Source organism: Rutilus rutilus (assembly GCF_951802725.1).
Source record: "Rutilus rutilus genome assembly, chromosome: 10".
NCBI lineage: Eukaryota > Metazoa > Chordata > Actinopteri > Cypriniformes > Leuciscidae > Rutilus > Rutilus rutilus.
This window is the reverse complement of record NC_140215.1, coordinates 19,297,294-19,322,624: the sequence shown is the minus strand read 5'-3', so window position 1 is coordinate 19,322,624 and position 25,331 is coordinate 19,297,294. Positions and strand designations below refer to the sequence as shown.

The 25,331-nt window shown below is 47.7% G+C and overlaps 1 protein-coding gene across 1 annotated transcript in view; it reads right to left on the bottom strand.

Moving 5' to 3' along the window:
* Positions 1 to 25,331, bottom strand: part of LOC311298257 (uncharacterized protein) — a 68,960-nt gene that overhangs the window by 40,158 nt on the left and 3,471 nt on the right. Inside the window, exons 5-33 of the mRNA XM_084421019.1 lie at positions 24,693 to 25,292; positions 23,909 to 24,505; positions 22,821 to 23,420; positions 21,958 to 22,557; positions 21,180 to 21,779; positions 20,396 to 20,992; positions 19,308 to 19,907; positions 18,445 to 19,044; positions 17,667 to 18,266; positions 16,883 to 17,479; positions 15,789 to 16,388; positions 14,923 to 15,522; positions 14,145 to 14,744; positions 13,361 to 13,957; positions 12,267 to 12,866; positions 11,401 to 12,000; positions 10,623 to 11,222; positions 9,839 to 10,435; positions 8,751 to 9,350; positions 7,886 to 8,485; positions 7,108 to 7,707; positions 6,321 to 6,920; positions 5,537 to 6,133; positions 4,447 to 5,046; positions 3,581 to 4,180; positions 2,803 to 3,402; positions 2,019 to 2,615; positions 931 to 1,530; positions 67 to 666 (exon numbers count right to left, since the gene is read on the bottom strand). Coding sequence (XP_084277145.1) covers positions 67 to 666; positions 931 to 1,530; positions 2,019 to 2,615; positions 2,803 to 3,402; positions 3,581 to 4,180; positions 4,447 to 5,046; positions 5,537 to 6,133; positions 6,321 to 6,920; positions 7,108 to 7,707; positions 7,886 to 8,485; positions 8,751 to 9,350; positions 9,839 to 10,435; positions 10,623 to 11,222; positions 11,401 to 12,000; positions 12,267 to 12,866; positions 13,361 to 13,957; positions 14,145 to 14,744; positions 14,923 to 15,522; positions 15,789 to 16,388; positions 16,883 to 17,479; positions 17,667 to 18,266; positions 18,445 to 19,044; positions 19,308 to 19,907; positions 20,396 to 20,992; positions 21,180 to 21,779; positions 21,958 to 22,557; positions 22,821 to 23,420; positions 23,909 to 24,505; positions 24,693 to 25,292 — 17,379 coding nt within the window. The remainder of the gene's footprint in view (positions 1 to 66; positions 667 to 930; positions 1,531 to 2,018; positions 2,616 to 2,802; positions 3,403 to 3,580; positions 4,181 to 4,446; positions 5,047 to 5,536; positions 6,134 to 6,320; positions 6,921 to 7,107; positions 7,708 to 7,885; positions 8,486 to 8,750; positions 9,351 to 9,838; positions 10,436 to 10,622; positions 11,223 to 11,400; positions 12,001 to 12,266; positions 12,867 to 13,360; positions 13,958 to 14,144; positions 14,745 to 14,922; positions 15,523 to 15,788; positions 16,389 to 16,882; positions 17,480 to 17,666; positions 18,267 to 18,444; positions 19,045 to 19,307; positions 19,908 to 20,395; positions 20,993 to 21,179; positions 21,780 to 21,957; positions 22,558 to 22,820; positions 23,421 to 23,908; positions 24,506 to 24,692; positions 25,293 to 25,331) is intronic.

The window sequence follows — 25,331 nt, the reverse complement described above, 5'->3', positions numbered from 1 at the left end:
TACTTAGGGAGATCAACAAAGCACAGCCTGTGAGCTAGCTGTCATAAAGTTCTGCCATGCACATACCAGTGAGAGTCGGTGAAGTTGGTGTGATGGGCATTGCAACAGCCTGGACAGAGGCCAGCAGCTGCTCTTGGACATTTGGGAGCTCACTGAAGTCGGACACGGACAGAGCATAATTGGGGTCGTATGAGATTCTCTGCAGTTCTCTGCTATCAGAGCCCCTCGATCCAATTCCAAAGGTCAAGACGCCAAGCTCTTTCAGAGAGGAGGCTGCTGCATCAACACTGTCGAATGACCTTCCCCCGCTAAGCAAGATCAGTATCTGCGGCACACCCTCCAACCGTCTGCTGCCGGAGGAGGCAGTAAATACATTGTCTCTGACGTACTGGAGAGCTGCCCCCGTGTAGAGGGGTCTACCTCCTTTGTGTCTCAGACCTCTGACACGGTCAAGAACCTCTTCCTTTGTCGTGTAGCTATTTAGATAGAAATGGACCTCGGCTTCTCTACTGTACTGCACCACAGAAACTTGATCTCTGTTCTCAGCTACTTCCAATTTCTCCACCATTCTTTGCACAAATTCTTTCATTGCTGGGAACCCATTCCTAGTGGCATCCGATCCATCCAGCAGGAAGACAACATCTCTCCTCTGTCTACGGCCCTCAGCTAAAAACAGACATATGCGTGGGTCAGGTGGGGGACATTGTAAGGAGAGAAGAAAAAAAAAAAACGCAATGCTTTACACACTTGGTGCTCGATCATGCTTTTTGTGTTTTCGATATCGCGTCACCTCTCGTAAAGTTTTACTCTTCAGGAAGAAATACATTTCCTTTGCAACTCATTAGAACTAGAGGAACAATATGGCACATTTCTCTACGAACATAATAAAAGGAGAGGAATTACAGGAAGCCGGTTTGGCTTTTTTCTTACCTATCGCCGTGGTGGTGATAGACGTTCCCTCTACAAAGACCGTGTTAATGTTGGTGAAAAGCTGCTGTTGGACACTGGGAAGGTCAGCAAAGTCACTCACTGAGAGTGCATAACTAGGCTCGTTGGAGATCTTCTGGAGTTCCCTGCTGTCTGAGCTCCTCGACCCTATCGCAAAGATAAGCACTCCCAGCTCTTTCAGGGATGAGGCTGGTGTGTCAACATTATCAAATGACTTTCCACCACTCAGCAGAATCAGTAACTGGGGCACACCTTCTACAAGTCTGCTTCCAGAGGAGGCAGTGAAGACATTGTCCCTCACGTACTGCAGAGCTGCCCCTGTGTTGAGGGGTCTCCCTCCTTTGTGCATCAGACCCCTGAGCGTGTCAAGCACGTCCTCCTTTCTTGAGTATGTGTTAAGATAGAAATGGGCCTCTGGATCTCTGCTGTACTGGACCACAGACACATGGTCTCCTTTCTCAGACACATTCAGTCTCTCCACCATCCTCTCAACAAAGTCACGCATTGCAGGAAAAGAGCTCCTTGTGCCATCTGAACCATCCAGCAGGAACACTACATCCCTCCTAGCCATCCTTCGCTCAGCTATGGGTAATGGAATGGAACACAAAGTCACGTGAGCCCTGGGTATCTGATATTTTCTGTGGGTGTATGTGTGTGCTCTAGTCGGCAACTGCAAAAGGGAAAAAACGCTCCTGTCCTTTCAGCTAGTTTACAGCCAATCTAACAGTCAAATGTTATTACTGTCTGCTAAAATAGCATCTAATTGTGGTCAGAGTAAAACTGCCTAAACCTACTGAATGCGGCAAAATGAGGTCTATAATTTAAAGGATATTTTCATCAAAAGACAAAAACTGTGCCTAAAACTGACGAACGAGCGAATAAACAAACAAACACATTAAAACTCAACACTGCTTAACACCCCAGAGAGTTCAAACCCATCGCTTGTTAGGCTAATTTCCCCCACCTCTGCTAACATGCATCGCTAACATGAACCGTTTAGTGTCTACGGCACGCTTTGCAAGGAGAGCTCAGTGTGCTGTTTTCTAGAGACGTGTGATAATCTGTCTTACCCGCCACAGTAGGTGTCATCGGCTTGACTTGTACAAGCACATTGTTGAGGGAGCTGATAAACTGCTGCTGGACACTGGGAAGGTCAGAGAATTCATTGATGGGCTGTGCATAGGTAGGGTCGTTGGCAATTCTCTGCACCTCTCTGCTCGAATTTCTGGTGCCAATGCCAAAAATCAAGATTCCGCTCTCTTTTAGGGTGGAGGCAGGTGTATCTATGTTATCGCTTGACCGTCCTCCACTGAGGAGGATAAGAATCTGAGGGACACCCTCTTGCTTTCTACTCCCCGCAGAGGCGGTGAAGACACTGTCCCTCACGTACTGGAGAGCTGCCCCCGTGTTGAGGGGTCTCCCTCCTCTATGCCTCAGACCTCTGACAGTGTTCAGGATCTCCCCTTTTGTTGCGTAGGTATTCAGATAGAAATTGACCTCAGCGTCTCTACTGTACTGCACCACAGAAACACGGTCTCTGTTTGCCTCTATGTTGAATTGCTCCACTACTCGTTGCACAAAATCACGCATTGCTGGGAATGTATTTCTAGTGCCATCTGAACCGTCCAGCAAAAACACTACGTCCTTTCTGGGTATGGCGTCATCAGCTAGGAAAAGAAATCAGCATCATTAACACCAAGTAATTTCAAAACATCTTAAAAATGTCACATTAATTCAACCACCTCATCGACTACCTAAGCTGCGGGTAATGGTCCCACTGCTCATTACTACTTAGGGAGATCAACAAAGCACAGCCTGTGAGCTAGCTGTCATAAAGTTCTGCCATGCACATACCAGTGAGAGTCGGTGAAGTTGGTGTGATGGGCATTGCAACAGCCTGGACAGAGGCCAGCAGCTGCTCTTGGACATTTGGGAGCTCACTGAAGTCGGACACGGACAGAGCATAATTGGGGTCGTATGAGATTCTCTGCAGTTCTCTGCTATCAGAGCCCCTCGATCCAATTCCAAAGGTCAAGACGCCAAGCTCTTTCAGAGAGGAGGCTGCTGCATCAACACTGTCGAATGACCTTCCCCCGCTAAGCAAGATCAGTATCTGCGGCACACCCTCCAACCGCCTGCTGCCGGAGGAGGCAGTAAATACATTGTCTCTGACGTACTGGAGAGCTGCCCCCGTGTAGAGGGGTCTACCTCCTTTGTGTCTCAGACCTCTGACACGGTCAAGAACCTCTTCCTTTGTCGTGTAGCTATTTAGATAGAAATGGACCTCGGCTTCTCTACTGTACTGCACCACAGAAACACGGTCCCTGTTTGCCTCTATGGTGTATTGCTCCACTACTCTCTGCACAAAATCACGCATAGCTGGGAAAGAATTCCTAGTGCCATCTGAACCGTCCAGCAGAAACACTATGTCCTTTCTGGGTGTGACGTAATCAGCTAGGAGGGGGAAAAACAGCATCATTAACACCAAGTAATGTGCATAACGTTCATAAACCTTCAGAATGACACATCGGTTCATCACCTCATTAACTCTCTGAGCTACGGTTAGAAAAAGTAGGGACATCATGAAGAAAAACAAGACACAGCGTATTGTAAAGTACTGCAACGCACGTACCGGTAACAGTCTGTGAAGTTGGAGTGATGGGAATTGAAACAGCCTTGACAGAGGCCAGCAGCTGCTCTTGGACATTTGGAAGCTCACTGAAGTCGGACACGGACAGAGCATAATTGGGGTCGTATGAAATTCTCTGCAATTCTCTGCTATCAGAGCCCCTCGATCCTATTCCAAAAGTCAAGATGCCAAGCTCTTTCAGAGAGGAGGCTGCTGCCTCAACACTGTCAAATGACCTTCCCCCGCTAAGCAAAACCAGTATCTGCGGCACACCCTCCACGCGTCTGCTGCCGGAGGAGGCAGTAAAGACATTGTCTCTGACGTACTGGAGCGCTGCCCCCGTGTAAAGGGGTCTGCCTCCTTTGTGCCGCAGACCTCTGACACGGTCAAGAATTTTTTCCTTTGTCTTGAACGTGTTTAGATAGAAATGGGCCTCTGGGTCTCTGCTGTACTGGACCACAGAAACTTGATCTCTGTTCTCAGCTACTTCCAATTTCTCCACCATTCTTTGCACAAATTCTTTCATTGCTGGGAACCCATTCCTAGTGGCATCCGATCCATCCAGCAGGAAGACAACATCTCTCCTCTGTCTACGGCCCTCAGCTAAAAACAGACATATGCGTGGGTCAGGTGGGGGACATTGTAAGGAGAGAAGAAAAAAAAAAAAAACGCAATGCTTTACACACTTGGTGCTCGATCATGCTTTTTGTGTTTTCGATATCGCGTCACCTCTCGTAAAGTTTTACTCTTCAGGAAGAAATACATTTCCTTTGCAACTCATTAGAACTAGAGGAACAATATGGCACATTTCTCTACGAACATAATAAAAGGAGAGGAATTACAGGAAGCCGGTTTGGCTTTTTTCTTACCTATCGCCGTGGTGGTGATAGACGTTCCCTCTACAAAGACCGTGTTAATGTTGGTGAAAAGCTGCTGTTGGACACTGGGAAGGTCAGCAAAGTCACTCACTGAGAGTGCATAACTAGGCTCGTTGGAGATCTTCTGGAGTTCCCTGCTGTCTGAGCTCCTCGACCCTATCGCAAAGATAAGCACTCCCAGCTCTTTCAGGGATGAGGCTGGTGTGTCAACATTATCAAATGACTTTCCACCACTCAGCAGAATCAGTAACTGGGGCACACCTTCTACAAGTCTGCTTCCAGAGGAGGCAGTGAAGACATTGTCCCTCACGTACTGCAGAGCTGCCCCTGTGTTGAGGGGTCTCCCTCCTTTGTGCATCAGACCCCTGAGCGTGTCAAGCACGTCCTCCTTTCTTGAGTATGTGTTAAGATAGAAATGGGCCTCTGGATCTCTGCTGTACTGGACCACAGACACATGGTCTCCTTTCTCAGACACATTCAGTCTCTCCACCATCCTCTCAACAAAGTCACGCATTGCAGGGAAAGAGCTCCTTGTGCCATCTGAACCATCCAGCAGGAACACTACATCCCTCCTAGCCATCCTTCGCTCAGCTATGGGTAATGGAATGGAACACAAAGTCACGTGAGCCCTGGGTATCTGATATTGTCTGTGGGTGTGTGTGTGTGTGCTCTAGTCGGCAACTGCAAAAGGGAAAAAACGCTCCTATCCTTTCAGCTAGTTTACAGCCAATCTAACAGTCAAATGTTATTACTGTCTGCTAAAATAGCATCTAATTGTGGTCAGAGTAAAACTGCCTAAACCTACTGAATGCGGCAAAATGAGGTCTATAATTTAAAGGATATTTTCATCAAAAGACAAAAACTGTGCCTAAAACTGACGAACGAGCGAATAAACAAACAAACACATTAAAACTCAACACTGCTTAACACCCCAGAGAGTTCAAACCCATCGCTTGTTAGGCTAATTTCCCCCGCCTCTGCTAACATGCATCGCTAACATGAACCGTTTAGTGTCTACGGCACGCTTTGCAAGGAGAGCTCAGTGTGCTGTTTTCTAGAGACGTGTGATAATCTGTCTTACCCGCCACAGTAGGTGTCATCGGCTTGACTTGTACAAGCACATTGTTGAGGGAGCTGATAAACTGCTGCTGGACACTGGGAAGGTCAGAGAATTCATTGATGGGCTGTGCATAGGTAGGGTCGTTGGCAATTCTCTGCACCTCTCTGCTCGAATTTCTGGTGCCAATGCCAAAAATCAAGATTCCGCTCTCTTTTAGGGTGGAGGCAGGTGTATCTATGTTATCGCTTGACCGTCCTCCACTGAGGAGGATAAGAATCTGAGGGACACCCTCTTGCTTTCTACTCCCCGCAGAGGCGGTGAAGACACTGTCCCTCACGTACTGGAGAGCTGCCCCCGTGTTGAGGGGTCTCCCTCCTCTATGCCTCAGACCTCTGACAGTGTTCAGGATCTCCCCTTTTGTTGCGTAGGTATTCAGATAGAAATTGACCTCAGCGTCTCTACTGTACTGCACCACAGAAACACGGTCTCTGTTTGCCTCTATGTTGAATTGCTCCACTACTCGTTGCACAAAATCACGCATTGCTGGGAATGTATTTCTAGTGCCATCTGAACCGTCCAGCAAAAACACTACGTCCTTTCTGGGTATGGCGTCATCAGCTAGGAAAAGAAATCAGCATCATTAACACCAAGTAATTTCAAAACATCTTAAAAATGTCACATTAATTCAACCACCTCATCGACTACCTAAGCTGCGGGTAATGGTCCCACTGCTCATTACTACTTCGGGAGATCAACAAAGCACAGCCTGTGAGCTAGCTGTCATAAAGTTCTGCCATGCACATACCAGTGAGAGTCGGTGAAGTTGGTGTGATGGGCATTGCAACAGCCTGGACAGAGGCCAGCAGCTGCTCTTGGACATTTGGGAGCTCACTGAAGTCGGACACGGACAGAGCATAATTGGGGTCGTATGAGATTCTCTGCAGTTCTCTGCTATCAGAGCCCCTCGATCCAATTCCAAAGGTCAAGACGCCAAGCTCTTTCAGAGAGGAGGCTGCTGCATCAACACTGTCGAATGACCTTCCCCCGCTAAGCAAGATCAGTATCTGCGGCACACCCTCCAACCGTCTGCTGCCGGAGGAGGCAGTAAATACATTGTCTCTGACGTACTGGAGAGCTGCCCCCGTGTAGAGGGGTCTACCTCCTTTGTGTCTCAGACCTCTGACACGGTCAAGAACCTCTTCCTTTGTCGTGTAGCTATTTAGATAGAAATGGACCTCGGCTTCTCTACTGTACTGCACCACAGAAACACGGTCCCTGTTTGCCTCTATGGTGTATTGCTCCACTACTCGTTGCACAAAATCACGCATTGCTGGGAATGTATTTCTAGTGCCATCTGAACCGTCCAGCAAAAACACTACGTCCTTTCTGGGTATGGCGTCATCAGCTAGGAAAAGAAATCAGCATCATTAACACCAAGTAATTTCAAAACATCTTAAAAATGTCACATTAATTCAACCACCTCATCGACTACCTAAGCTGCGGGTAATGGTCCCACTGCTCATTACTACTTAGGGAGATCAACAAAGCACAGCCTGTGAGCTAGCTGTCATAAAGTTCTGCCATGCACATACCAGTGAGAGTCGGTGAAGTTGGTGTGATGGGCATTGCAACAGCCTGGACAGAGGCCAGCAGCTGCTCTTGGACATTTGGGAGCTCACTGAAGTCGGACACGGACAGAGCATAATTGGGGTCGTATGAGATTCTCTGCAGTTCTCTGCTATCAGAGCCCCTCGATCCAATTCCAAAGGTCAAGACACCAAGCTCTTTCAGAGAGGAGGCTGCTGCATCAACACTGTCGAATGACCTTCCCCCGCTAAGCAAGATCAGTATCTGCGGCACACCCTCCAACCGTCTGCTGCCGGAGGAGGCAGTAAATACATTGTCTCTGACGTACTGGAGAGCTGCCCCCGTGTAGAGGGGTCTACCTCCTTTGTGTCTCAGACCTCTGACACGGTCAAGAACCTCTTCCTTTGTCGTGTAGCTATTTAGATAGAAATGGACCTCGGCTTCTCTACTGTACTGCACCACAGAAACACGGTCCCTGTTTGCCTCTATGGTGTATTGCTCCACTACTCTCTGCACAAAATCACGCATAGCTGGGAAAGAATTCCTAGTGCCATCTGAACCGTCCAGCAGAAACACTATGTCCTTTCTGGGTGTGACGTAATCAGCTAGGAGGGGGAAAAACAGCATCATTAACACCAAGTAATGTGCATAACGTTCATAAACCTTCAGAATGACACATCGGTTCATCACCTCATTAACTCTCTGAGCTACGGTTAGAAAAAGTAGGGACATCATGAAGAAAAACAAGACACAGCGTATTGTAAAGTACTGCAACGCACGTACCGGTAACAGTCTGTGAAGTTGGAGTGATGGGAATTGAAACAGCCTTGACAGAGGCCAGCAGCTGCTCTTGGACATTTGGAAGCTCACTGAAGTCGGACACGGACAGAGCATAATTGGGGTCGTATGAAATTCTCTGCAATTCTCTGCTATCAGAGCCCCTCGATCCTATTCCAAAAGTCAAGATGCCAAGCTCTTTCAGAGAGGAGGCTGCTGCCTCAACACTGTCAAATGACCTTCCCCCGCTAAGCAAAACCAGTATCTGCGGCACACCCTCCACGCGTCTGCTGCCGGAGGAGGCAGTAAAGACATTGTCTATGACGTACTGGAGCGCTGCCCCCGTGTAAAGGGGTCTGCCTCCTTTGTGCCGCAGACCTCTGACACTGTCAAGAATTTTTTCCTTTGTCTTGAACGTGTTTAGATAGAAATGGGCCTCTGGGTCTCTGCTGTACTGGACCACAGAAACTTGATCTCTGTTCTCAGCTACTTCCAATTTCTCCACCATTCTTTGCACAAATTCTTTCATTGCTGGGAACCCATTCCTAGTGGCATCCGATCCATCCAGCAGGAAGACAACATCTCTCCTCTGTCTACGGCCCTCAGCTAAAAACAGACATATGCGTGGGTCAGGTGGGGGACATTGTAAGGAGAGAAGAAAAAAAAAAAAACGCAATGCTTTACACACTTGGTGCTCGATCATGCTTTTTGTGTTTTCGATATCGCGTCACCTCTCGTAAAGTTTTACTCTTCAGGAAGAAATACATTTCCTTTGCAACTCATTAGAACTAGAGGAACAATATGGCACATTTCTCTACGAACATAATAAAAGGAGAGGAATTACAGGAAGCCGGTTTGGCTTTTTTCTTACCTATCGCCGTGGTGGTGATAGACGTTCCCTCTACAAAGACTGTGTTAATGTTGGTGAAAAGCTGCTGTTGGACACTGGGAAGGTCAGCAAAGTCACTCACTGAGAGTGCATAACTAGGCTCGTTGGAGATCTTCTGGAGTTCCCTGCTGTCTGAGCTCCTCGACCCTATCGCAAAGATAAGCACTCCCAGCTCTTTCAGGGATGAGGCTGGTGTGTCAACATTATCAAATGACTTTCCACCACTCAGCAGAATCAGTAACTGGGGCACACCTTCTACAAGTCTGCTTCCAGAGGAGGCAGTGAAGACATTGTCCCTCACGTACTGCAGAGCTGCCCCTGTGTTGAGGGGTCTCCCTCCTTTGTGCATCAGACCCCTGAGCGTGTCAAGCACGTCCTCCTTTCTTGAGTATGTGTTAAGATAGAAATGGGCCTCTGGATCTCTGCTGTACTGGACCACAGACACATGGTCTCCTTTCTCAGACACATTCAGTCTCTCCACCATCCTCTCAACAAAGTCACGCATTGCAGGAAAAGAGCTCCTTGTGCCATCTGAACCATCCAGCAGGAACACTACATCCCTCCTAGCCATCCTTCGCTCAGCTATGGGTAATGGAATGGAACACAAAGTCACGTGAGCCCTGGGTATCTGATATTTTCTGTGGGTGTATGTGTGTGCTCTAGTCGGCAACTGCAAAAGGGAAAAAACGCTCCTGTCCTTTCAGCTAGTTTACAGCCAATCTAACAGTCAAATGTTATTACTGTCTGCTAAAATAGCATCTAATTGTGGTCAGAGTAAAACTGCCTAAACCTACTGAATGCGGCAAAATGAGGTCTATAATTTAAAGGATATTTTCATCAAAAGACAAAAACTGTGCCTAAAACTGACGAACGAGCGAATAAACAAACAAACACATTAAAACTCAACACTGCTTAACACCCCAGAGAGTTCAAACCCATCGCTTGTTAGGCTAATTTCCCCCGCCTCTGCTAACATGCATCGCTAACATGAACCGTTTAGTGTCTACGGCACGCTTTGCAAGGAGAGCTCAGTGTGCTGTTTTCTAGAGACGTGTGATAATCTGTCTTACCCGCCACAGTAGGTGTCATCGGCTTGACTTGTACAAGCACATTGTTGAGGGAGCTGATAAACTGCTGCTGGACACTGGGAAGGTCAGAGAATTCATTGATGGGCTGTGCATAGGTAGGGTCGTTGGCAATTCTCTGCACCTCTCTGCTCGAATTTCTGGTGCCAATGCCAAAAATCAAGATTCCGCTCTCTTTTAGGGTGGAGGCAGGTGTATCTATGTTATCGCTTGACCGTCCTCCACTGAGGAGGATAAGAATCTGAGGGACACCCTCTTGCTTTCTACTCCCCGCAGAGGCGGTGAAGACACTGTCCCTCACGTACTGGAGAGCTGCCCCCGTGTTGAGGGGTCTCCCTCCTCTATGCCTCAGACCTCTGACAGTGTTCAGGATCTCCCCTTTTGTTGCGTAGGTATTCAGATAGAAATTGACCTCAGCGTCTCTACTGTACTGCACCACAGAAACACGGTCTCTGTTTGCCTCTATGTTGAATTGCTCCACTACTCGTTGCACAAAATCACGCATTGCTGGGAATGTATTTCTAGTGCCATCTGAACCGTCCAGCAAAAACACTACGTCCTTTCTGGGTATGGCGTCATCAGCTAGGAAAAGAAATCAGCATCATTAACACCAAGTAATTTCAAAACATCTTAAAAATGTCACATTAATTCAACCACCTCATCGACTACCTAAGCTGCGGGTAATGGTCCCACTGCTCATTACTACTTAGGGAGATCAACAAAGCACAGCCTGTGAGCTAGCTGTCATAAAGTTCTGCCATGCACATACCAGTGAGAGTCGGTGAAGTTGGTGTGATGGGCATTGCAACAGCCTGGACAGAGGCCAGCAGCTGCTCTTGGACATTTGGGAGCTCACTGAAGTCGGACACGGACAGAGCATAATTGGGGTCGTATGAGATTCTCTGCAGTTCTCTGCTTTCAGAGCCCCTCGATCCAATTCCAAAGGTCAAGACGCCAAGCTCTTTCAGAGAGGAGGCTGCTGCATCAACACTGTCGAATGACCTTCCCCCGCTAAGCAAGATCAGTATCTGCGGCACACCCTCCAACCGCCTGCTGCCGGAGGAGGCAGTAAATACATTGTCTCTGACGTACTGGAGAGCTGCCCCCGTGTAGAGGGGTCTACCTCCTTTGTGTCTCAGACCTCTGACACGGTCAAGAACCTCTTCCTTTGTCGTGTAGCTATTTAGATAGAAATGGACCTCGGCTTCTCTACTGTACTGCACCACAGAAACACGGTCCCTGTTTGCCTCTATGGTGTATTGCTCCACTACTCTCTGCACAAAATCACGCATAGCTGGGAAAGAATTCCTAGTGCCATCTGAACCGTCCAGCAGAAACACTATGTCCTTTCTGGGTGTGACGTAATCAGCTAGGAGGGGGAAAAACAGCATCATTAACACCAAGTAATGTGCATAACGTTCATAAACCTTCAGAATGACACATCGGTTCATCACCTCATTAACTCTCTGAGCTACGGTTAGAAAAAGTAGGGACATCATGAAGAAAAACAAGACACAGCGTATTGTAAAGTACTGCAACGCACGTACCGGTAACAGTCTGTGAAGTTGGAGTGATGGGAATTGAAACAGCCTTGACAGAGGCCAGCAGCTGCTCTTGGACATTTGGAAGCTCACTGAAGTCGGACACGGACAGAGCATAATTGGGGTCGTATGAAATTCTCTGCAATTCTCTGCTATCAGAGCCCCTCGATCCTATTCCAAAAGTCAAGATGCCAAGCTCTTTCAGAGAGGAGGCTGCTGCCTCAACACTGTCAAATGACCTTCCCCCGCTAAGCAAAACCAGTATCTGCGGCACACCCTCCACGCGTCTGCTGCCGGAGGAGGCAGTAAAGACATTGTCTATGACGTACTGGAGCGCTGCCCCCGTGTAAAGGGGTCTGCCTCCTTTGTGCCGCAGACCTCTGACACTGTCAAGAATTTTTTCCTTTGTCTTGAACGTGTTTAGATAGAAATGGGCCTCTGGGTCTCTGCTGTACTGGACCACAGAAACTTGATCTCTGTTCTCAGCTACTTCCAATTTCTCCACCATTCTTTGCACAAATTCTTTCATTGCTGGGAACCCATTCCTAGTGGCATCCGATCCATCCAGCAGGAAGACAACATCTCTCCTCTGTCTACGGCCCTCAGCTAAAAACAGACATATGCGTGGGTCAGGTGGGGGACATTGTAAGGAGAGAAGAAAAAAAAAAAAAACGCAATGCTTTACACACTTGGTGCTCGATCATGCTTTTTGTGTTTTCGATATCGCGTCACCTCTCGTAAAGTTTTACTCTTCAGGAAGAAATACATTTCCTTTGCAACTCATTAGAACTAGAGGAACAATATGGCACATTTCTCTACGAACATAATAAAAGGAGAGGAATTACAGGAAGCCGGTTTGGCTTTTTTCTTACCTATCGCCGTGGTGGTGATAGACGTTCCCTCTACAAAGACCGTGTTAATGTTGGTGAAAAGCTGCTGTTGGACACTGGGAAGGTCAGCAAAGTCACTCACTGAGAGTGCATAACTAGGCTCGTTGGAGATCTTCTGGAGTTCCCTGCTGTCTGAGCTCCTCGACCCTATCGCAAAGATAAGCACTCCCAGCTCTTTCAGGGATGAGGCTGGTGTGTCAACATTATCAAATGACTTTCCACCACTCAGCAGAATCAGTAACTGGGGCACACCTTCTACAAGTCTGCTTCCAGAGGAGGCAGTGAAGACATTGTCCCTCACGTACTGCAGAGCTGCCCCTGTGTTGAGGGGTCTCCCTCCTTTGTGCATCAGACCCCTGAGCGTGTCAAGCACGTCCTCCTTTCTTGAGTATGTGTTAAGATAGAAATGGGCCTCTGGATCTCTGCTGTACTGGACCACAGACACATGGTCTCCTTTCTCAGACACATTCAGTCTCTCCACCATCCTCTCAACAAAGTCACGCATTGCAGGAAAAGAGCTCCTTGTGCCATCTGAACCATCCAGCAGGAACACTACATCCCTCCTAGCCATCCTTCGCTCAGCTATGGGTAATGGAATGGAACACAAAGTCACGTGAGCCCTGGGTATCTGATATTTTCTGTGGGTGTATGTGTGTGCTCTAGTCGGCAACTGCAAAAGGGAAAAAACGCTCCTGTCCTTTCAGCTAGTTTACAGCCAATCTAACAGTCAAATGTTATTACTGTCTGCTAAAATTAAAATAGCATCTAATTGTGGTCAGAGTAAAACTGCCTAAACCTACTGAATGCGGCAAAATGAGGTCTATAATTTAAAGGATATTTTCATCAAAAGACAAAAACTGTGCCTAAAACTGACGAACGAGCGAATAAACAAACAAACACATTAAAACTCAACACTGCTTAACACCCCAGAGAGTTCAAACCCATCGCTTGTTAGGCTAATTTCACCCGCCTCTGCTAACATGCATCGCTAACATGAACCGTTTAGTGTCTACGGCACGCTTTGCAAGGAGAGCTCAGTGTGCTGTTTTCTAGAGACGTGTGATAATCTGTCTTACCCGCCACAGTAGGTGTCATCGGCTTGACTTGTACAAGCACATTGTTGAGGGAGCTGATAAACTGCTGCTGGACACTGGGAAGGTCAGAGAATTCATTGATGGGCTGTGCATAGGTAGGGTCGTTGGCAATTCTCTGCACCTCTCTGCTCGAATTTCTGGTGCCAATGCCAAAAATCAAGATTCCGCTCTCTTTTAGGGTGGAGGCAGGTGTATCTATGTTATCGCTTGACCGTCCTCCACTGAGGAGGATAAGAATCTGAGGGACACCCTCTTGCTTTCTACTCCCCGCAGAGGCGGTGAAGACACTGTCCCTCACGTACTGGAGAGCTGCCCCCGTGTTGAGGGGTCTCCCTCCTCTATGCCTCAGACCTCTGACAGTGTTCAGGATCTCCCCTTTTGTTGCGTAGGTATTCAGATAGAAATTGACCTCAGCGTCTCTACTGTACTGCACCACAGAAACACGGTCTCTGTTTGCCTCTATGTTGAATTGCTCCACTACTCGTTGCACAAAATCACGCATTGCTGGGAATGTATTTCTAGTGCCATCTGAACCGTCCAGCAAAAACACTACGTCCTTTCTGGGTATGGCGTCATCAGCTAGGAAAAGAAATCAGCATCATTAACACCAAGTAATTTCAAAACATCTTAAAAATGTCACATTAATTCAACCACCTCATCGACTACCTAAGCTGCGGGTAATGGTCCCACTGCTCATTACTACTTAGGGAGATCAACAAAGCACAGCCTGTGAGCTAGCTGTCATAAAGTTCTGCCATGCACATACCAGTGAGAGTCGGTGAAGTTGGTGTGATGGGCATTGCAACAGCCTGGACAGAGGCCAGCAGCTGCTCTTGGACATTTGGGAGCTCACTGAAGTCGGACACGGACAGAGCATAATTGGGGTCGTATGAGATTCTCTGCAGTTCTCTGCTATCAGAGCCCCTCGATCCAATTCCAAAGGTCAAGACGCCAAGCTCTTTCAGAGAGGAGGCTGCTGCATCAACACTGTCGAATGACCTTCCCCCGCTAAGCAAGATCAGTATCTGCGGCACACCCTCCAACCGCCTGCTGCCGGAGGAGGCAGTAAATACATTGTCTCTGACGTACTGGAGAGCTGCCCCCGTGTAGAGGGGTCTACCTCCTTTGTGTCTCAGACCTCTGACACGGTCAAGAACCTCTTCCTTTGTCGTGTAGCTATTTAGATAGAAATGGACCTCGGCTTCTCTACTGTACTGCACCACAGAAACACGGTCCCTGTTTGCCTCTATGGTGTATTGCTCCACTACTCTCTGCACAAAATCACGCATAGCTGGGAAAGAATTCCTAGTGCCATCTGAACCGTCCAGCAGAAACACTATGTCCTTTCTGGGTGTGACGTAATCAGCTAGGAGGGGGAAAAACAGCATCATTAACACCAAGTAATGTGCATAACGTTCATAAACCTTCAGAATGACACATCGGTTCATCACCTCATTAACTCTCTGAGCTACGGTTAGAAAAAGTAGGGACATCATGAAGAAAAACAAGACACAGCGTATTGTAAAGTACTGCAACGCACGTACCGGTAACAGTCTGTGAAGTTGGAGTGATGGGAATTGAAACAGCCTTGACAGAGGCCAGCAGCTGCTCTTGGACATTTGGAAGCTCACTGAAGTCGGACACGGACAGAGCATAATTGGGGTCGTATGAAATTCTCTGCAATTCTCTGCTATCAGAGCCCCTCGATCCTATTCCAAAAGTCAAGATGCCAAGCTCTTTCAGAGAGGAGGCTGCTGCCTCAACACTGTCAAATGACCTTCCCCCGCTAAGCAAAACCAGTATCTGCGGCACACCCTCCACGCGTCTGCTGCCGGAGGAGGCAGTAAAGACATTGTCTATGACGTACTGGAGCGCTGCCCCCGTGTAAAGGGGTCTGCCTCCTTTGTGCCGCAGACCTCTGACACTGTCAAGAATTTTTTCCTTTGTCTTGAACGTGTTTAGATAGAAATGGGCCTCTGGGTCTCTGCTGTACTGGACCACAGAAACTTGATCTCTGTTCTCAGCTACTTCCAATTTCTCCACCATTCTTTGCACAAATTCTTTCATTGCTGGGAACCCATTCCTAGTGGCATCCGATCCATCCAGCAGGAAGACAACATCTCTCCTCTGTCTACGGCCCTCAGCTAAAAACAGACATATGCGTGGGTCAGGTGGGGGACATTGTAAGGAGAGAAGAAAAAAAAAAAAAACGCAATGCTTTACACACTTGGTGCTCGATCATGCTTTTTGTGTTTTCGATATCGCGTCACCTCTCGTAAAGTTTTACTCTTCAGGAAGAAATACATTTCCTTTGCAACTCATTAGAACTAGAGGAACAATATGGCACATTTCTCTACGAACATAATAAAAGGAGAGGAATTACAGGAAGCCGGTTTGGCTTTTTTCTTACCTATCGCCGTGGTGGTGATAGACGTTCCCTCTACAAAGACCGTGTTAATGTTGGTGAAAAGCTGCTGTTGGACACTGGGAAGGTCAGCAAAGTCACTCACTGAGAGTGCATAACTAGGCTCGTTGGAGATCTTCTGGAGTTCCCTGCTGTCTGAGCTCCTCGACCCTATCGCAAAGATAAGCACTCCCAGCTCTTTCAGGGATGAGGCTGGTGTGTCAACATTATCAAATGACTTTCCACCACTCAGCAGAATCAGTAACTGGGGCACACCTTCTACAAGTCTGCTTCCAGAGGAGGCAGTGAAGACATTGTCCCTCACGTACTGCAGAGCTGCCCCTGTGTTGAGGGGTCTCCCTCCTTTGTGCATCAGACCCCTGAGCGTGTCAAGCACGTCCTCCTTTCTTGAGTATGTGTTAAGATAGAAATGGGCCTCTGGATCTCTGCTGTACTGGACCACAGACACATGGTCTCCTTTCTCAGACACATTCAGTCTCTCCACCATCCTCTCAACAAAGTCACGCATTGCAGGAAAAGAGCTCCTTGTGCCATCTGAACCATCCAGCAGGAACACTACATCCCTCCTAGCCATCCTTCGCTCAGCTATGGGTAATGGAATGGAACACAAAGTCACGTGAGCCCTGGGTATCTGATATTTTCTGTGGGTGTATGTGTGTGCTCTAGTCGGCAACTGCAAAAGGGAAAAAACGCTCCTGTCCTTTCAGCTAGTTTACAGCCAATCTAACAGTCAAATGTTATTACTGTCTGCTAAAATTAAAATAGCATCTAATTGTGGTCAGAGTAAAACTGCCTAAACCTACTGAATGCGGCAAAATGAGGTCTATAATTTAAAGGATATTTTCATCAAAAGACAAAAACTGTGCCTAAAACTGACGAACGAGCGAATAAACAAACAAACACATTAAAACTCAACACTGCTTAACACCCCAGAGAGTTCAAACCCATCGCTTGTTAGGCTAATTTCACCCGCCTCTGCTAACATGCATCGCTAACATGAACCGTTTAGTGTCTACGGCACGCTTTGCAAGGAGAGCTCAGTGTGCTGTTTTCTAGAGACGTGTGATAATCTGTCTTACCCGCCACAGTAGGTGTCATCGGCTTGACTTGTACAAGCACATTGTTGAGGGAGCTGATAAACTGCTGCTGGACACTGGGAAGGTCAGAGAATTCATTGATGGGCTGTGCATAGGTAGGGTCGTTGGCAATTCTCTGCACCTCTCTGCTCGAATTTCTGGTGCCAATGCCAAAAATCAAGATTCCGCTCTCTTTTAGGGTGGAGGCAGGTGTATCTATGTTATCGCTTGACCGTCCTCCACTGAGGAGGATAAGAATCTGAGGGACACCCTCTTGCTTTCTACTCCCCGCAGAGGCGGTGAAGACACTGTCCCTCACGTACTGGAGAGCTGCCCCCGTGTTGAGGGGTCTCCCTCCTCTATGCCTCAGACCTCTGACAGTGTTCAGGATCTCCCCTTTTGTTGCGTAGGTATTCAGATAGAAATTGACCTCAGCGTCTCTACTGTACTGCACCACAGAAACACGGTCTCTGTTTGCCTCTATGTTGAATTGCTCCACTACTCGTTGCACAAAATCACGCATTGCTGGGAATGTATTTCTAGTGCCATCTGAACCGTCCAGCAAAAACACTACGTCCTTTCTGGGTATGGCGTCATCAGCTAGGAAAAGAAATCAGCATCATTAACACCAAGTAATTTCAAAACATCTTAAAAATGTCACATTAATTCAACCACCTCATCGACTACCTAAGCTGCGGGTAATGGTCCCACTGCTCATTACTACTTAGGGAGATCAACAAAGCACAGCCTGTGAGCTAGCTGTCATAAAGTTCTGCCATGCACATACCAGTGAGAGTCGGTGAAGTTGGTGTGATGGGCATTGCAACAGCCTGGACAGAGGCCAGCAGCTGCTCTTGGACATTTGGGAGCTCACTGAAGTCGGACACGGACAGAGCATAATTGGGGTCGTATGAGATTCTCTGCAGTTCTCTGCTATCAGAGCCCCTCGATCCAATTCCAAAGGTCAAGACGCCAAGCTCTTTCAGAGAGGAGGCTGCTGCATCAACACTGTCGAATGACCTTCCCCCGCTAAGCAAGATCAGTATCTGCGGCACACCCTCCAACCGTCTGCTGCCGGAGGAGGCAGTAAATACATTGTCTCTGACGTACTGGAGAGCTGCCCCCGTGTAGAGGGGTCTACCTCCTTTGTGTCTCAGACCTCTGACACGGTCAAGAACCTCTTCCTTTGTCGTGTAGCTATTTAGATAGAAATGGACCTCGGCTTCTCTACTGTACTGCACCACAGAAACACGGTCCCTGTTTGCCTCTATGGTGTATTGCTCCACTACTCTCTGCACAAAATCACGCATAGCTGGGAAAGAATTCCTAGTGCCATCTGAACCGTCCAGCAGAAACACTATGTCCTTTCTGGCTGTGACGTAATCAGCTAGGAGGGGGAAAAACAGCATCATTAACACCAAGTAATGTGCATAACGTTCATAAACCTTCAGAATGACACATCGGTTCATCACCTAATTAACTCTCTGAGCTACGGTTAGAAAAAGTAGGGACATCATGAAGAAAAACAAGACACAGCGTATTGTAAAGTACTGCAACGCACGTACCGGTAACAGTCTGTGAAGTTGGAGTGATGGGAATTGAAACAGCCTTGACAGAGGCCAGCAGCTGCTCTTGGACATTTGGAAGCTCACTGAAGTCGGACACGGACAGAGCATAATTGGGGTCGTATGAAATTCTCTGCAATTCTCTGCTATCAGAGCCCCTCGATCCTATTCCAAAAGTCAAGATGCCAAGCTCTTTCAGAGAGGAGGCTGCTGCCTCAACACTGTCAAATGACCTTCCCCCGCTAAGCAAAACCAGTATCTGCGGCACACCCTCCACGCGTCTGCTGCCGGAGGAGGCAGTAAAGACATTGTCTATGACGTACTGGAGCGCTGCCCCCGTGTAAAGGGGTCTGCCTCCTTTGTGCCGCAGACCTCTGACACTGTCAAGAATTTTTTCCTTTGTCTTGAACGTGTTTAGATAGAAATGGGCCTCTGGGTCTCTGCTGTACTGGACCACAGAAACTTGATCTCTGTTCTCAGCTACTTCCAATTTCTCCACCATTCTTTGCACAAATTCTTTCATTGCTGGGAACCCATTCCTAGTGGCATCCGATCCATCCAGCAGGAAGACAACATCTCTCCTCTGTCTACGGCCCTCAGCTAAAAACAGACATATGCGTGGGTCAGGTGGGGGACATTGTAAGGAGAGAAGAAAAAAAAAAACGCAATGCTTTACACACTTGGTGCTCGATCATGCTTTTTGTGTTTTCGATATCGCGTCACCTCTCGTAAAGTTTTACTCTTCAGGAAGAAATACATTTCCTTTGCAACTCATTAGAACTAGAGGAACAATATGGCACATTTCTCTACGAACATAATAAAAGGAGAGGAATTACAGGAAGCCGGTTTGGCTTTTTTCTTACCTATCGCCGTGGTGGTGATAGACGTTCCCTCTACAAAGACCGTGTTAATGTTGGTGAAAAGCTGCTGTTGGACACTGGGAAGGTCAGCAAAGTCACTCACTGAGAGTGCATAACTAGGCTCGTTGGAGATCTTCTGGAGTTCCCTGCTGTCTGAGCTCCTCGACCCTATCGCAAAGATAAGCACTCCCAGCTCTTTCAGGGATGAGGCTGGTGTGTCAACATTATCAAATGACTTTCCACCACTCAGCAGAATCAGTAACTGGGGCACACCTTCTACAAGTCTGCTTCCAGAGGAGGCAGTGAAGACATTGTCCCTCACGTACTGCAGAGCTGCCCCTGTGTTGAGGGGTCTCCCTCCTTTGTGCATCAGACCCCTGAGCGTGTCAAGCACGTCCTCCTTTCTTGAGTATGTGTTAAGATAGAAATGGGCCTCTGGATCTCTGCTGTACTGGACCACAGACACATGGTCTCCTTTCTCAGACACATTCAGTCTCTCCACCATCCTCTCAACAAAGTCACGCATTGCAGGAAAAGAGCTCCTTGTGCCATCTGAACCATCCAGCAGGAACACTACATCCCTCCTAGCCATCCTTCGCTCAGCTATGGGTAATGGAATGGAACACAAAGTCACGTGAGCCCTGGGTATCTGATATTTTCTGTGGGTGTATGTGTGTGCTCTAGTCGGCAACTGCAAAAGGGAAAAAACGCTCCTGTCCTTTCAGCTAGTTTACAGCCAATCTAACAGTCAAATGTTATTACTGTCTGCTAAAATAGCATCTAATTGTGGTCAGAGTAAAACTGCCTAAACCTACTGAATGCGGCAAAATGAGGTCTATAATTTAAAGGATATTTTCATCAAAAGACAAAAACTGTGCCTAAAACTGACGAACGAGCGAATAAACAAACAAACACATTAAAACTCAACACTGCTTAACACCCCAGAGAGTTCAAACCCATCGCTTGTTAGGCTAATTTCACCCGCCTCTGCTAACATGCATCGCTAACATGAACCGTTTAGTGTCTACGGCACGCTTTGCAAGGAGAGCTCAGTGTGCTGTTTTCTAGAGACGTGTGATAATCTGTCTTACCCGCCACAGTAGGTGTCATCGGCTTGACTTGTACAAGCACATTGTTGAGGGAGCTGATAAACTGCTGCTGGACACTGGGAAGGTCAGAGAATTCATTGATGGGCTGTGCATAGGTAGGGTCGTTGGCAATTCTCTGCACCTCTCTGCTCGAATTTCTGGTGCCAATGCCAAAAATCAAGATTCCGCTCTCTTTTAGGGTGGAGGCAGGTGTATCTATGTTATCGCTTGACCGTCCTCCACTGAGGAGGATAAGAATCTGAGGGACACCCTCTTGCTTTCTACTCCCCGCAGAGGCGGTGAAGACACTGTCCCTCACGTACTGTAGAGCTGCCCCCGTGTTGAGGGGTCTCCCTCCTCTATGCCTCAGACCTCTGACAGTGTTCAGGATCTCCCCTTTTGTTGCGTAGGTATTCAGATAGAAATTGACCTCAGCGTCTCTACTGTACTGCACCACAGAAACACGGTCTCTGTTTGCCTCTATGTTGAATTGCTCCACTACTCGTTGCACAAAATCACGCATTGCTGGGAATGTATTTCTAGTGCCATCTGAACCGTCCAGCAAAAACACTACGTCCTTTCTGGGTATGGCGTCATCAGCTAGGAAAAGAAATCAGCATCATTAACACCAAGTAATTTCAAAACATCTTAAAAATGTCACATTAATTCAACCACCTCATCGACTACCTAAGCTGCGGGTAATGGTCCCACTGCTCATTACTACTTAGGGAGATCAACAAAGCACAGCCTGTGAGCTAGCTGTCATAAAGTTCTGCCATGCACATACCAGTGAGAGTCGGTGAAGTTGGTGTGATGGGCATTGCAACAGCCTGGACAGAGGCCAGCAGCTGCTCTTGGACATTTGGGAGCTCACTGAAGTCGGACACGGACAGAGCATAATTGGGGTCGTATGAGATTCTCTGCAGTTCTCTGCTATCAGAGCCCCTCGATCCAATTCCAAAGGTCAAGACGCCAAGCTCTTTCAGAGAGGAGGCTGCTGCATCAACACTGTCGAATGACCTTCCCCCGCTAAGCAAGATCAGTATCTGCGGCACACCCTCCAACCGTCTGCTGCCGGAGGAGGCAGTAAATACATTGTCTCTGACGTACTGGAGAGCTGCCCCCGTGTAGAGGGGTCTACCTCCTTTGTGTCTCAGACCTCTGACACGGTCAAGAACCTCTTCCTTTGTCGTGTAGCTATTTAGATAGAAATGGACCTCGGCTTCTCTACTGTACTGCACCACAGAAACACGGTCCCTGTTTGCCTCTATGGTGTATTGCTCCACTACTCTCTGCACAAAATCACGCATAGCTGGGAAAGAATTCCTAGTGCCATCTGAACCGTCCAGCAGAAACACTATGTCCTTTCTGGGTGTGACGTAATCAGCTAGGAGGGGGAAAAACAGCATCATTAACACCAAGTAATGTGCATAACGTTCATAAACCTTCAGAATGACACATCGGTTCATCACCTCATTAACTCTCTGAGCTACGGTTAGAAAAAGTAGGGACATCATGAAGAAAAACAAGACACAGCGTATTGTAAAGTACTGCAACGCACGTACCGGTAACAGTCTGTGAAGTTGGAGTGATGGGAATTGAAACAGCCTTGACAGAGGCCAGCAGCTGCTCTTGGACATTTGGAAGCTCACTGAAGTCGGACACGGACAGAGCATAATTGGGGTCGTATGAAATTCTCTGCAATTCTCTGCTATCAGAGCCCCTCGATCCTATTCCAAAAGTCAAGATGCCAAGCTCTTTCAGAGAGGAGGCTGCTGCCTCAACACTGTCAAATGACCTTCCCCCGCTAAGCAAAACCAGTATCTGCGGCACACCCTCCACGCGTCTGCTGCCGGAGGAGGCAGTAAAGACATTGTCTATGACGTACTGGAGCGCTGCCCCCGTGTAAAGGGGTCTGCCTCCTTTGTGCCGCAGACCTCTGACACTGTCAAGAATTTTTTCCTTTGTCTTGAACGTGTTTAGATAGAAATGGGCCTCTGGGTCTCTGCTGTACTGGACCACAGAAACTTGATCTCTGTTCTCAGCTACTTCCAATTTCTCCACCATTCTTTGCACAAATTCTTTCATTGCTGGGAACCCATTCCTAGTGGCATCCGATCCATCCAGCAGGAAGACAACATCTCTCCTCTGTCTACGGCCCTCAGCTAAAAACAGACATATGCGTGGGTCAGGTGGGGGACATTGTAAGGAGAGAAGAAAAAAAAAAACGCAATGCTTTACACACTTGGTGCTCGATCATGCTTTTTGTGTTTTCGATATCGCGTCACCTCTCGTAAAGTTTTACTCTTCAGGAAGAAATACATTTCCTTTGCAACTCATTAGAACTAGAGGAACAATATGGCACATTTCTCTACGAACATAATAAAAGGAGAGGAATTACAGGAAGCCGGTTTGGCTTTTTTCTTACCTATCGCCGTGGTGGTGATAGACGTTCCCTCTACAAAGACCGTGTTAATGTTGGTGAAAAGCTGCTGTTGGACACTGGGAAGGTCAGCAAAGTCACTCACTGAGAGTGCATAACTAGGCTCGTTGGAGATCTTCTGGAGTTCCCTGCTGTCTGAGCTCCTCGACCCTATCGCAAAGATAAGCACTCCCAGCTCTTTCAGGGATGAGGCTGGTGTGTCAACATTATCAAATGACTTTCCACCACTCAGCAGAATCAGTAACTGGGGCACACCTTCTACAAGTCTGCTTCCAGAGGAGGCAGTGAAGACATTGTCCCTCACGTACTGCAGAGCTGCCCCTGTGTTGAGGGGTCTCCCTCCTTTGTGCATCAGACCCCTGAGCGTGTCAAGCACGTCCTCCTTTCTTGAGTATGTGTTAAGATAGAAATGGGCCTCTGGATCTCTGCTGTACTGGACCACAGACACATGGTCTCCTTTCTCAGACACATTCAGTCTCTCCACCATCCTCTCAACAAAGTCACGCATTGCAGGAAAAGAGCTCCTTGTGCCATCTGAACCATCCAGCAGGAACACTACATCCCTCCTAGCCATCCTTCGCTCAGCTATGGGTAATGGAATGGAACACAAAGTCACGTGAGCCCTGGGTATCTGATATTTTCTGTGGGTGTATGTGTGTGCTCTAGTCGGCAACTGCAAAAGGGAAAAAACGCTCCTGTCCTTTCAGCTAGTTTACAGCCAATCTAACAGTCAAATGTTATTACTGTCTGCTAAAATAGCATCTAATTGTGGTCAGAGTAAAACTGCCTAAACCTACTGAATGCGGCAAAATGAGGTCTATAATTTAAAGGATATTTTCATCAAAAGACAAAAACTGTGCCTAAAACTGACGAACGAGCGAATAAACAAACAAACACATTAAAACTCAACACTGCTTAACACCCCAGAGAGTTCAAACCCATCGCTTGTTAGGCTAATTTCACCCGCCTCTGCTAACATGCATCGCTAACATGAACCGTTTAGTGTCTACGGCACGCTTTGCAAGGAGAGCTCAGTGTGCTGTTTTCTAGAGACGTGTGATAATCTGTCTTACCCGCCACAGTAGGTGTCATCGGCTTGACTTGTACAAGCACATTGTTGAGGGAGCTGATAAACTGCTGCTGGACACTGGGAAGGTCAGAGAATTCATTGATGGGCTGTGCATAGGTAGGGTCGTTGGCAATTCTCTGCACCTCTCTGCTCGAATTTCTGGTGCCAATGCCAAAAATCAAGATTCCGCTCTCTTTTAGGGTGGAGGCAGGTGTATCTATGTTATCGCTTGACCGTCCTCCACTGAGGAGGATAAGAATCTGAGGGACACCCTCTTGCTTTCTACTCCCCGCAGAGGCGGTGAAGACACTGTCCCTCACGTACTGTAGAGCTGCCCCCGTGTTGAGGGGTCTCCCTCCTCTATGCCTCAGACCTCTGACAGTGTTCAGGATCTCCCCTTTTGTTGCGTAGGTATTCAGATAGAAATTGACCTCAGCGTCTCTACTGTACTGCACCACAGAAACACGGTCTCTGTTTGCCTCTATGTTGAATTGCTCCACTACTCGTTGCACAAAATCACGCATTGCTGGGAATGTATTTCTAGTGCCATCTGAACCGTCCAGCAAAAACACTACGTCCTTTCTGGGTATGGCGTCATCAGCTAGGAAAAGAAATCAGCATCATTAACACCAAGTAATTTCAAAACATCTTAAAAATGTCACATTAATTCAACCACCTCATCGACTACCTAAGCTGCGGGTAATGGTCCCACTGCTCATTACTACTTAGGGAGATCAACAAAGCACAGCCTGTGAGCTAGCTGTCATAAAGTTCTGCCATGCACATACCAGTGAGAGTCGGTGAAGTTGGTGTGATGGGCATTGCAACAGCCTGGACAGAGGCCAGCAGCTGCTCTTGGACATTTGGGAGCTCACTGAAGTCGGACACGGACAGAGCATAATTGGGGTCGTATGAGATTCTCTGCAGTTCTCTGCTATCAGAGCCCCTCGATCCAATTCCAAAGGTCAAGACGCCAAGCTCTTTCAGAGAGGAGGCTGCTGCATCAACACTGTCGAATGACCTTCCCCCGCTAAGCAAGATCAGTATCTGCGGCACACCCTCCAACCGTCTGCTGCCGGAGGAGGCAGTAAATACATTGTCTCTGACGTACTGGAGAGCTGCCCCCGTGTAGAGGGGTCTACCTCCTTTGTGTCTCAGACCTCTGACACGGTCAAGAACCTCTTCCTTTGTCGTGTAGCTATTTAGATAGAAATGGACCTCGGCTTCTCTACTGTACTGCACCACAGAAACACGGTCCCTGTTTGCCTCTATGGTGTATTGCTCCACTACTCTCTGCACAAAATCACGCATAGCTGGGAAAGAATTCCTAGTGCCATCTGAACCGTCCAGCAGAAACACTATGTCCTTTCTGGGTGTGACGTAATCAGCTAGGAGGGGGAAAAACAGCATCATTAACACCAAGTAAT